Source organism: Diospyros lotus, chromosome 14 (assembly GCF_014633365.1).
Source record: "Diospyros lotus cultivar Yz01 chromosome 14, ASM1463336v1, whole genome shotgun sequence".
Classification (NCBI taxonomy): Eukaryota; Viridiplantae; Streptophyta; class Magnoliopsida; order Ericales; family Ebenaceae; genus Diospyros; species Diospyros lotus.
Window position 1 is genome coordinate 18,313,216 of NC_068351.1, and position 13,146 is coordinate 18,326,361.

A 13,146-nucleotide genomic window follows, 5' to 3' on the forward strand; every position below is an offset into this window, starting at 1 on the left:
TTCTTCTTTGGAAGGTAGCCCGCCCCATAGCAAACAAATTATATATTATATATTTAGCCGACATAGTTGCATCGTGTGGAAATTGAAGAGTAGAAGCCAAAACTAGTCAGGATACATACAAGAATAGAAGGAAGAAGGCTTCCTGCAGGTGCCCAAAGGCAATTCAAGCATGCACGCTGTAGATTCTTATATATCTATATCTAGCTACTATCAGTGTCTCATACATGGCATGGCATGCTGACTGGCAGAAACAAACATGTCCCAAGTGTGTCCAACCCAATATCGATTATCAAAATGATGCAAGGAAACCGCAGCAAAGAGGTATATCAATAAGACCACAGTATACAAATAAATGAATAGCACCCGCCTATGTAAGTGTCCAGGAAATTTTCTCCATAGTAAAGAAGGTAAGTGTTATTGTGTTTCTGGTTTCTCTGGCTCCTCCTTTTCAGGGTCTTCTTCTTCTTCCTCTTTCTTTTCCTCCTCTTCCTCATCTTCTTCCGGGGGATCAGCAGGCAACGGTGGTGGCAACGGTGTTTTCATAGGGCTAAACTGGGGGAATATATCTGGTCTTCTCCCAGGCTTGGGCCTGTCCCATTCCTGTCATACCAATACAATTAGCCCTCTAGAAAGGAAATAGGATTAAGCATATATGGTAGTAACTTGGATCTTTTGAGACCACCACATACATTGATTTTCTCTCTTTTTTATTGCCAAAAATGTCAGGAAAAAAAAATGTCAGAACTTAGAACTATATTAGCTCAATTTCCATTGATATTCTTGACAAAGAACATCTTTCTCAGACACAACAATAACAGTTTTTCTTCAAGAGCTACACTTTCCTTTTTGTTCTCCATTCCCCATCCAAAAAATAAAACCTACTTCATATTGTGGCAAGCAATAGATATGATTCAAGAAAACATTTGGAAATACTCCACCAAAACATACAAGGCATGTCTCCTGACAGGAAGATTGACCTCCCAGAACCAGAAGAGGCTCCTGATCCAGTATCAAGGAAGATGAAAGCCAGAGAATCCAAAAGAGTACTTCACGTTTGTTTTGCAAGACCAATATTATTTTCAGCAGGATGTAAGGGATGCATAGCTACCTAGATTATCAGTAATGCTAGACCTGCGTGTCTACATGTGTTTGCATTACATTAAGTGGCACCAGATAGTAGTTAATCATCCACTTATTATTCTGTTGAGCTGTGGGCAAGAGGCCAACTCAATGATTAAAACTAAATTAGTGGACGATGGCAGTGAACCCTTACTTTGAACAGATGGTGTTACTTGGTTTTCTGATTAGACATCCTGATGTGTTTCATACTTGATCAAGAGTGATCTTCTAGGCATATGATAAAAAATTGATTTTAGACACCTTGATTTCCAGTTTCTGATCTAGGATTTTTGGTTGTGGGATCGATGAAGTACTTATACTCACCAAAAGTTGCTTCAATGTGCCAAACTTCCAAATCTGGGTTCCAGATCCAGATGACTTGACTTACCAAAAAAGACATAGATAACATGCTTAGATTTTACAAAAAGGAACATAGAGTGAGTGAGCAACATGAAGGTCGTTTGTGTAGGGAGAGGGGGAGATAAAGTGGCAAGCAAGATGGTTCTCTATTCAGAGACAGAGGGAGGGGGGGAGATAGAGATGAATGTTTTATTCATTGTTGAATTGATAATGAAGGGATTAGAAGCACAAAAGAATAAAATAAAGATAAAGAAGTGGGGAGAGAATTAGTATTAAATATACAAAAAAAAAAAAAAAGTAATTTAAAAGCTGCAATGCAATAGAGGCAATTAACCTATTTGCCACTGCTAAATAAAGAGACAGAGATAGAGATAGTGTGTTATTGGGTCTATGTACTTATTCCATCTCCCCTTGATTGCCCTATCATTTACTAGTTTTTCTTTTTCGTCTTTTATACATTTCACTTGGCTCAAATCCCTTGATTTTCTTTCTCTTGCTTTAACTAGTTTATATATATATATATATATCTTTCCCCCCTCTTTTCTATCAAGTTGTCAGCATAAATTTTTATAAGCCTTAAAATTTGCTTCACTAACTGCCTTTTTTGCTTCTGTTCTAACCAAACTATGCCTCTTTAGGTTTTTTCTTTTCTACAATGTCTATGCAAAGTCCAATAGAAAACTCTCTTAGTTTTGATTTTTTTTTTTTCCCTTGTACTTTGTCATTCCATTACCAGGACTCTTTTATTTGGGAATTTCCATTTGACTTTCCTAGAACCATTTTTTCCGTATTTCAAATTGCAATAGCTATATTTCAATCTACATTTGGGTTTGCCTCTCCTTCTACAGTCTAATCTCTTGTGCCACATACTTTTTCCCTGAAAATAGTTTGTTTTTGTTGAACTATGTTTTTTGATTATGACAAAACAGTCTTTAAGTTTTGAAACATGAAATAAGTTTCGAAACACATGCTTTTCCTGAAAATTTCAAAACATGTTCCAAGAGTTTCAAAGCACTTCTCAAATGTCTTTTAGAGAAATAAAATATTGATTATGAAAATTATTTATATATATAAGCACCAAAAGGCTCTCCAGAGAGAATATTGTTAAAACTGCGAAGGCATTCTTACAAGAGAGAATAAGCACCAAAAGGCTCTCAAGCTCATAAAGCTTACAAATTTTTTCAAAGGCTTCCCGAGAAGGTTCTTCATTGATCTAACTCAACATTATTTGGGAAAGTAAGATCTATCCTTTGAGCTTTTGATAAATCTGTTGTTGTTAAAAGGTTTTTTGTACTTGAGATACACTCAAGTGCATCACTTATCGTATTTGTGTCATAAGGTTTGTAGTTGAGTCTTGGGTTGAAAATGCATTTTGAGGTAAACCTGTGAAAACCTCTGGTTTGTTTTGATTGTGCTGATAAGTGAAAATACCTCCAAAGGGAAGCTTGGAGGGAGTGGAGTAGGCGGGAGGTGAACCACTATAAATCCTTGCATCTCCTTGTTTGATTTCTTGCTTACAAGTTTCAAGCTAAATTCATCACACAACTTCATCGAATCAATTCTCCAAGCATCTAAGAATATTAACTCGAAATTATTTTTCACTGTTTTATACTAAAACCATTTGTTCTACAATTATCACTTACAGATTTGTATCTTCAAATTAGTCATTTACACAAAGTTTTGAACTTATCACTTGGAGTTTCAAAACAATCTAACCATAGTTTAGAAGCTTAGCTTTCAAAGTTTAAAAACTTTGATCAGATTTTGAAAAGCATAAAATTCTATAAATTTCCCCATCCCCCTCCCCCGGGCGGGGTGAAATTATCTTGATCTAACAAGCATGTCAGAGCTCTAAAAATTTTCACCTTGTAAATCCCACCATTTAATTATTGGACTTCATTTTTTTTATATAGACATCAATAACCATGAGTGGTGTCAGGTGTTCAAGCATTTTCCCAGTATAATTTTACAAACTTACAACATAAGCAGTCATCTTCTCTACTAAAAAAAAATAAAATTATTTGAGTATTTGATAAGACATTTTATATGTGATCAAGCATTCATCCCATTAACTCCTTTCTCTACACATATGACCATTTAAGACACCTCCTCGAATGATCTTCTCCCTGAGTATTTCTTGTACTAACCCCTCTCTTCCCAAAATTTTATCTCCTCTCTTAACCCAACTTGTAGTGCATTTGTACTAACTATATTCATAATTTCTTCTCCAAGAACAATTACATAGCAATAATCCTATATCTAATTCTCTTCACATCAACTATCCCATCCTTTAAATCTTATCCATAATAATTCTTACTCCATTCGTTGCCCTATCCTTCCCTAAGTACCAAATTTTATATCCAGTTTTTATCAATATTTTAGCATTTTCTCCAACCCATCTCATCTTTTGGAAGCATATGCTATTAATGTCTCCCAATCATCACATCCACCATTTTCATACTATAGATTTTTCCTGTCAAAAGACCTAATATTTCATGATCCAATCCTTAATCTATGATTCTAGACTTACGTATTTACTCTCATCCATCCATGAAAAGTGAGAACCCTTGCAGATTTAGAACTACATCTGGGCATGGATGCAACAACCCTAGCTCATTTTTCACTATACTCAAGAAATGCAAGGGTTACACCCAACAATTTGTTATTTATATAAAATTTATGTTGTTTGATTCGATGAGTTTTATGCTGGCTATGACTACTTAATGCAACTCTCCTCCTTTATTTGGGTTAGGGACTAGCTGTAAATTGAAATCCACAGTTGAAATTTCCACCTAAATTTCGGCCCCCTCACAAAAAAAAAAAAAAAATCCCACCTAGACTACCTTCACTAAATAAAGGGTAAATTATATGAAGCCCCCCTGCACTTAGGGTCATGTGCAACTTATCCTCTGTGCTTTCGATTGCATCAAAAAACCCTCTTATACTTTCAAAATGTTGCAATCAGCCATAATTTGTTGTTATTTTACATAATTTTATGCAATCTATTGGTTGATTAATGCAAAAATTTATATTTTTTTGATATATTGAAATTATGTATGTAGAATTATGTATTTTGTATGTAGATTATTGTACAAAATTATGTAAAATAACAATAAATTGTGGCTGATTGCAACATTTTAAAAGTGTAAGGGGGTTTTTTGATACAATCGAAAGCACAGGGGGGTAAATTGCACATTACCCTAAGTGCAGGGGGGTTTCATATAATTTACCCTTAAATAAATACAAAGAAACATTTTAGGATTGCAATCACTAAATTAATCATTTTCATTACCTATTTTGAGAATGTGAATACAAATTTAGAAATGACAATTACTGTATCACCCTTTTCATTATATCTTTTTCCAACCATTCCTCTCATCTTAAATTCCAGATATTATACTTGATTTTTCCCCACGTAACAAAAATTTTAAGAGACATTTTAGTATTGCTTTGGATCACTGAATTCGTCATTTGAGGAAAGAAAAATAGTGCATTATTTTTCACATGCACATATAAGTTCAGATACCTAAGAATTAACAGTTTCTTGTCATTTTAGGAACCTTTTGCTCCATAACTGGTGGCATGAGACTAAGAATGTGGGATAAGGTCAGTATTTGTCACCCAAGGAAGACAAGAACGATAATCTTTTTATGTAACCCTAAAATAAGCTGAATCCTTGAAAGCTTACTTAAGAATTTATTGAATTCGAAGGGAGATATTTCTATAAGGCAAAATATCTACTCTTTATCTCCTAGAAAATAGGAACAAATTCAAATTTAAATAACAATAACTAAAATTCAAAATATGCTGGCCTTTATCTTCTGATTTCAAGCTTGAATCTCTCCCTTGAATCTTGGAGTTTTATCCTATTTTTCAGGCTTTCTTATCCTTTAAATCTTTATCTTATCCAACCACCTTATCTTTCCTTTTTAAACTTGAGAATAGATACTAGTCATTCTCAGCTTGCGAATTAGCAATTCGAAACCTAGTCTTGCCATAGCTTTTGTAAACATATCAGCCACTTGACTTGCAATAGGAATATAAGATAGATTAATTCCCCCTTCCTCAATTTACCTCTTTATAAAGCTTCGGTTTATTCCCACATGCTTCATGCGATCATGTTGAATTGGATTTTTAACAATACTAATCGCTGATTTACTATCAAAATATACATTTTTTTTGTTGAGACAAAGGAATATGTAAGTCTCCCATCAGCCTTTCTAACCAAATTACTTCACAAATTCCTTGAGTTATAGCTCAGAATTCTGCTTCAGCATTGCTGCGGGCGACGACCGATTGCTTCTTACTTCTCCATGTAACAACATTTTCCCATATTTGGTACAATAACTTGAAGTTAACCAGCCATCTTCAATAGACCTTGTCCAATCTGCATCAACAAAGCTCTCAATTCCCCTCTCCTCTGTTTTCTGAAATAGTAATCATTTTTCAGGTGTCCCTTTTAAATACCTCAGGACATGAAAAACAACATTCATTCGTCTTTGAGTGGGAGAATGCATATATTGATTTATTACACTCACTACATAAGCTATGTACGGCCTTGTAAGGGACAAGTAGATTAATTTTGTGACCAACTATTGGTATCTTTCATTTTCTACTGGGGCATTATCATTGATTTCTTCTAATTTTCAGTTCTTTTCTGGGGGTGTTTCAGCAGGTATACACTCTAGCATTCCTATTTCTTTCAATAAATCCAGTGTATATTTTCTCTGTGAGATGAACATACCTTCTTTACTCCGAGCAACCTCCATTCCTAGAAAACACCTCATTGTTCCTAGGTTTTTGACTTCAAATTCAGCTCTCAATTGCTTCTTCAAGCTCTCTATTTCTTGCATGTCATCTCTTGTCACTATAATATCATCCACATAGACAATTAATATAGCCTTCCTTTCATTTGTTGTGTGTTTTATGAACAAAGTATGGTCTGTCTGCCCCTGTTTATACCCTAACCAATTTAGGGTTATGCTGAACTTCTTGAACTAGGCACTTGATGATTGTTTTAACCCATATAGAGACCTCTTAAGTTTACAAACCTTTCCAATGTCAACTTCATGCTCAAAATCAGGAGGAACCCACATATATATCTCCTCATCCAAATCTCTATTAAGAAAGGCATTTTTAATATCAAATTGAAAAAAAGACCACTCTAAATCAACAACAATAGAGAGTAATGCCCTGATAGAATTTAGCTTAGCCACAAGAGTAAATGTCTCTTCATGGTCGATCCCACCGGTTTGTTTGAACCATTGGGCCACCAATCGAGCTTTATATCTTTCAACACTCTCATCTGCATAATGTTTTACTGTGAATACCCACTTACATTTGGCTACCTTCTTATTTGAGGGCAATTCTACTATATTCCATGTATTATTACCAACCAAATCTTTCATTTCTTCCACAATAGTAGCCTTCCACTTAGGATCCTTCATAGCACATTGGATGGTTTTGGGAATTTCAATGTTGTCAATACTTGCAACAAAAGCCCTAAGCTGAGGAGATAATTTTGTATAAGTAAGATGATTAGAAATAGGGTATTTGACACATGACCTTACCCCTTTTCATAGTGCTATAGGAACAACCCAATCCAAATCATCCATCCTTGTAATAGTGTTATCCTCAGATGGAGCAACCTCTGGATTTGATGGTTGATTGTGTTGAGGTTCCTAAAGGCCATCAGGAATAAACTAGAAGAGGACTGTCAAGAGTTGGAAGGTGAGTGGCAGGGACTGGTTTATGAGTAGGGATATCGGGCATAGAGACATCAAGAGAGGAATCAGGAGGGTGCATAGAGGTATCAGGAGAGGTAGGAGCTGCTAGTATGTTGTCAGGAGTTGATGTTGATGCTTCCCCTTGAGAACATACTGGCAGTGTAGAATCAAGCAGAGGAAGAGAGATGAGAGGATCCCAAGGCCACTTTGTACTATCAATCTCCTCTAAAGAAGATGTAGGATGATAAAATAGGCGATCCTCATAAAATGTGACATCAAAGGACACAAAAAATTTGCAGGAGGAGGGGCAATAGCATGTGTATCCTTTGGGGAAGGAGAATACCCCAACAAAGATACACTTAAGTGCCTTTGGTTCAAGTTTGGTTTGAGAGGGATTGGTGTTGTGAACATACACAGTGCAACCAAGAACCTTGGGAGAAAGAGAAGTAAGGGTATGGACATTTGGACACAGATCATGAAGGGTGTTGAGAGGAGTTTTAAATTGCAGGGCTTTAGAGGGAAGATGATTGATTAGATAAGCGACTATAAGAATAGCTTCCCCCCAATAGGAATGAGGAACATAGGTAGTGAATATCATAGCTCGGGCCACCTCAAGCAGGTGTCTGTTTTTTCTCTCAGCCACTCCATTTTGTTGAGGGGTGTATGGACAAAACTTTGATAAAATATGCCATGTTCAAAAAGAGAGTGAAATTGTGGGGAAAATATTCTCGGCCATTATCAATTTGAAGAACATGAATAAAAGTTTGAAACACATTTAAAATGAGTTTGTGAAACCTTTTGAAAGTGTTACTAGCCTCTGATTTTTCTCTCATAAGATAGACCCAACAAACTCTAGTATGATTATCAATAAAGGATATGAACCATCGAGAACCCGAGATATTAGGATGTTTAGAAGGACCCCAAATATCACTATGGATCAAGTAAAGAGGGTTTAGATGGTTTATAGGTCCATATAGAATAATGAGAACGAGGTTGTTTTGCAAGAGTACACTGCTCACATTTAAAAGATTGTTCTTTATTAATGAAAATTTGAGGATACAAGGATTTTAGATATGGGAAACTAGGGTATCTTAGGCGTTTATGCCACATCAGAACATTGGTATTAGTTGTTACAATAAAGACAGCTTTATTGGGTGAAAAATTTGGAACATCTTCTATCATATAGTAAGGCCATCTCTAGCCTTAGCACTACCAATCATTATCTTCGAAGCCTGGTCCTGAAATATACAGTAGGATGGGAAAAAAGTTACACTACAATTCATATCTCTTGTAAGTTTACTAACTGATAGTAAATTGCATTGCAATCCCGGTACATGTAGAATAGATTTCAACTTTAGTTTTTGTTGAATCAGAGAACTTGAGAGAAAGAAACCCTAGTTGGAGCAAATAAATTCCTTACTCAAACAATATATTGTATACCTATACATTCTAATACTAAATGGGTCATGACATAAGCCATGACATAAGCTAATCCTAATGACATAAGCCATGACATAAAAATAAATCCCATAGTTTTGATAAACACACTATTCCAAACCCCAAGGTAGGTGGGGTTGTGCCATCAACCATAGAAATATCAATAGTTGTGTTATAAGGTGTATAATCCATCATAGAGTTAGCCGAACTTGACATATGATCTGATGCACTAGTATCCACTATCCAAACATGTTTAGGGAGCTTTCGTGAGACTAGTGAGTAATGAGGAATACCTTGTAGGGCTATTGAAGCTGTTGTCTTAGGAGTAGGAGGACTTGAGGGGTTTATACCTTGATTTAGCAGCTTGTACAAGGTTTGAACCTGCTCTGCTAATAGATTTAGATTCGAGTTGTTCCCAAATTTAGTGGAGACTTCGACAGCATAGACTGATCTGGTTGTTTCCCTCTTGTTTCATGGCTTCTAGTTTGCTAGTTTGCCATGAATCTTCCAACATGTTTCTAGTGTGTGGTAGAATTTGTTACAGTGGTCACACCACTGCTTGTCTTTCCCTTGATTTCTTGACAAAGTATCCACCTATTTGACAGTAGCAAGAGCGGAGTTTTGATGACTTAAAATGGAGTCTGTCTGTTAGGTAAGCATCACCTTATGCTTGCTCTCCTTTCTCCTTACCTCAACAATCACTTCTCTAAGTGTAGGTAAGGGTTTAGTACCTTATAATCTTCCACGAACTTCTTCCAAATCAGAGTTAAAACCATGGAAAAAATCAAAAACATGATCATTTTCTAACATTTTATTATATTTTGTTCTATCAGCTAAACACTCCCAATTAACAATGTAGAATAAATCCATCTCATGCCATAACTCAACCAAAATGTTATAGTATTCTGTAACATTCAGATCACCTTGTCTAGTTATACGAATGGCTAACTTGATCTCAAAACATTGAGAGGTATTCTCCAAATCTGAGTACATTTCTTGAATTGCATCCCAAATCTCTTTCGTTGTCTCGTAAAAGAGATAGGTTCTACCGATCATTGGCTCCATCGAGTAGATAAGCCATGCCATAATAGTTGAGTTTTCTGCTTCCCAGGTGCCATAATTTGCTACTGTGGTTGGTGGTATAGGAATTGCTCCTGTCAAGTATCCAGCTTTTTCTTTTCCTATGATTACAAGCAATACTGATTGAAATCATTCTCTGAAATTACTCCCAATTAACTTATCTTGAGTAATTTTTAGAGGATAGTTACCAATAGGATTTGTAGAAAAATTTGGCTGAGAATGAGGATTAAGAGAACTCGTGGTTGAGGCTTTGATTATGGTTGGGTTTGGTAGAGTTTCGGCCATGATTTTGTAAACAGCCTAGACCTCAAGATCTAGGTGACTAGGATTTGGCTCTGATACCATGAAATAAGCTGAATTCTTGAAAGCTTACTTAAGAATTTATTGAATCCGAAGGGAGATATTTATTCAAGGCAAATTATCTACTCTATCTCCTAGAAAATAGAAACATATTCAAATTTAGATAACAATAACTAATATTCAAAACATGCTGGCCTTTATCTTTTGATTTCAAGCCTGAATCTCTCCCTTGAATCTTGAAGCTTTATCCTATCTTCCAAGCTTCAAAATCTTTTAAATCCTTATCTTATCCAATCATCTTATCTTTCCTTTTTAAACTTAAACACCCGATCTCGTCCAACAAGCCCAATATGGCAATACTTTCTTTGTGTTGTTTTCGTTTCCTTTCATGATAAAAAAATCCTCTTAGAAAAGAGAATGCATAGTGCACTCAGACCACTCTCTTTACAAAATAAGGTAAGGCTGCATCATAGTTGTCAAAGGCTCAAGGTGCAAGCCTGGGCACAAACACAAGCCTTTTGGATGCAAGACAGACATTTATCAAAAATTTGTATAAAAATACTTAATACATCATTATTTTCAATGTATACCTATAAGCTATAAAGAGGTAAATGCAAACTTATAAAATCATAAATAACAAATAATCAACACTATATTACTATTAATTTAATAACAACTAATATTATTCAAACCACTATACTGAGTTAATAAGGACCAATATTATTTCGAAAAAGTACTAAAAGTCTAAAATATCATTATATCAACACAAAGCTTTGTTTCAAATTCAAGTTTCAACACAAGAGACAAATTCATAAAATGATAAGTAAAATAACATAACAAATTACAAGTAATATTTAAATCATCCAAACATAAAAAAACATCAACATGAGCATTGTTTCAAATCTTTAAAAGTCAAAAGTCTTCTTCCTCACTATTTTTTTCATGCAAACCCTCAATATCTTCTATTTCATTATGCTTTCATATTGACAAGAAAACAGATTCTCCAACAAAAACCAAGCTAAAACCTTTTGGAAATCTAAAAAAAAAAACACACTAAAGTTTGTGCCAACAAGTATAACTCTGAGATTTTGATGGTCAAATCTGCTCTAGAATCTCTTTCAATCCTTTCTCCTTTTTCTCCTTTCTCACTTTAGCGCTTAGGGTTTTATGTTGAATAGCTATTGAGACTTGAGGGGTTGTGTTTTAACGTTAGGGTTTTACCTTAGATAGCTAATAGGGTGTTTTTTTGTTTTCTCAAATTTCTTTTCTTTTTTCGGTTATCACTAGTTAGATTTTACCAAGCAAATAAAAAAATGACATGGGTGCAAAGGTGTAAGTCGCAACGAAGGCGCCACATCTCAGCTGTGCAGAGCACCCTCTAAAAATGACTACTAGCTGTTTTTACAGGCATAACAAAAGAAAATATTCTATTTTTCCTCTAAAAATGGTACATGGTGATAAGGTAACTTAAATATGGGTGTCTCTCCAGGACCATTGTAAACCTACTGACAGTAACAACGAGAGATAAGTTTTAAGTCTTTGCTTGAGAAAAAAGTGTTCAGTCTTTGCTAGCAAAAACAGTTATTGAGTAAAAGTAGAAGGGATTCTTTAACAAATTCTGCAGTATGTTCCAAAAACGCAAAGCAAGAAATTCAGTTATTCTAGTGCAACAGTTGCACATGACCAGAATAAATATTACAGTGCGTGCCACAAGCTCAAACATATCAGATTTCGAGCTAAGAGACAAGATTTCTCTTAAGGTGAATTTATTCCCAATGCTCTTGTGCACTGAAACAAACCTATCTGTGCTTCTTCATTTTAAAGTTTCTACTATCTTCAAAGCCTGAAAGATTGATTTTGGCCAATTCTGTTTATATTAACTAATCAAACATGGCTACATTTATATATTTTATGGAAAGCCAAAACTGTTTTTAACACCAAATGCATGTTTCTTTCATAAAACTATCTTCTCTTTCCATAAACCTTGCATGAGATAGTATTTTTCACATGCTCTAATTCTCACATAGAAGAACATCAAACATTGAACCGTGACAATGCATAGTGCTGAGGAAAAACGGGATTCTGACAAAGAATTGAACAGAATTATGAAAAATCAGAACACAAGTGCACTCAACAAAGTCTAACACAACTACTCAACCGAATTTGGGCAAGTTTTCTGTTTTCCATTGGCTGAAGGAGGAGGACTGGCTTAAACTTAAAATTCAAAATCTAGTCTATATTAAATCCTCACCCTCTTCCTCAGCAACCAAACAGAGGGGAGTTTGAGGTCAACTCAATTCAGGCTAGAAGATAAAAGACTAGTTCATAGGTTCACTTTCCAACTCAAGTCAGGCAATTATTTTAAATCACTCAAAGCTCAAAAACCCTTCCTTTTCCTAATCTTCCTTCGTTTGCTGAGCAAAAAGACAGTAATAGAAAAAAATACATAGAAAATGGAAGTGAATATACTTACGATGGGAAAATCGAGAGGAGAACGGCGAGTCATCTTCTCTTCTTCGGGCGCCATGCAGACGACCTCAGGCTTCCGCCTCCGACTGCCACGGGCGATTGCTGTTCGTCGTCGAAGAGGTAGAGGCGGCATCAGCAAGGCGGAGGGCTGCCGGCTGCCGATATGGGGGGCTGGGCGAGAAGCGGCTGTTAGCGGCGGCGCAACACCTAGAGCCGCCGTAGAAGATGAAGAGGAAAGAGACAGGGCGACGGAGAGCAACGCCATGGATGGCTGCCGCTTCTTTCTCTCTCCTCCTCCAACGCCGCTCGCCCGAACCAATCGTTTTTTTTTTCTCGCAGACCGACCGGGCGACCCGCCTTTCCGGAGCCAAGTCCCACACGGAACTATCTCTATCTGGGGCGTCGGGTCGAATTGGAAAGAGAGACCCATGCCCGAATAGAAATGGTGGGTGGCGGGGTGAAATATTCATTTGGCAGAAATTAAGAGGAATTTTGGAATTGAGCATGAATAGAATTTGTCGGGCCAAAGGTACAATCAAAGATTTAGTTGGAGGATTTATATTTCATGTTACATTGGCACAAATTACAAGCGAATGAGTTACAAGAACCATAATAATAATACCAATAAGATTTTGTTTATAAAAATTATTATGCT

At 35.9% G+C, this 13,146-nt stretch overlaps 1 protein-coding gene across 1 annotated transcript; it reads right to left on the bottom strand.

Moving 5' to 3' along the window:
- Positions 1 to 257: 257 nt before the first annotated feature.
- Positions 258 to 12,863, bottom strand: LOC127789551 (uncharacterized). The gene is made up of 2 exons (XM_052318459.1): positions 12,496 to 12,863; positions 258 to 600 (listed from the first exon to the last, which is right to left on the bottom strand). Exons 1-2 carry the CDS (start codon positions 12,754 to 12,756, stop codon positions 415 to 417), a joined length of 447 nt encoding a protein of 148 aa, XP_052174419.1. The 5' UTR covers positions 12,757 to 12,863; the 3' UTR covers positions 258 to 414.
- Between the last annotated feature and the right edge of the window lie 283 nt (positions 12,864 to 13,146).

Excerpts from the sequence above, each read along its gene's own strand:
- LOC127789551 (XM_052318459.1), bottom strand. The coding sequence starts at position 12,756 with ATGGCGTTGCTCTCCGTCGCCCTGTCTCTTTCCTCTTCATCTTCTACG. Across the intron at positions 601-12,495 it reads CTCCTCTCGATTTTCCCATC|GAATGGGACAGGCCCAAGCC; the intron begins GTAAGTATATTC and ends TTGGTATGACAG.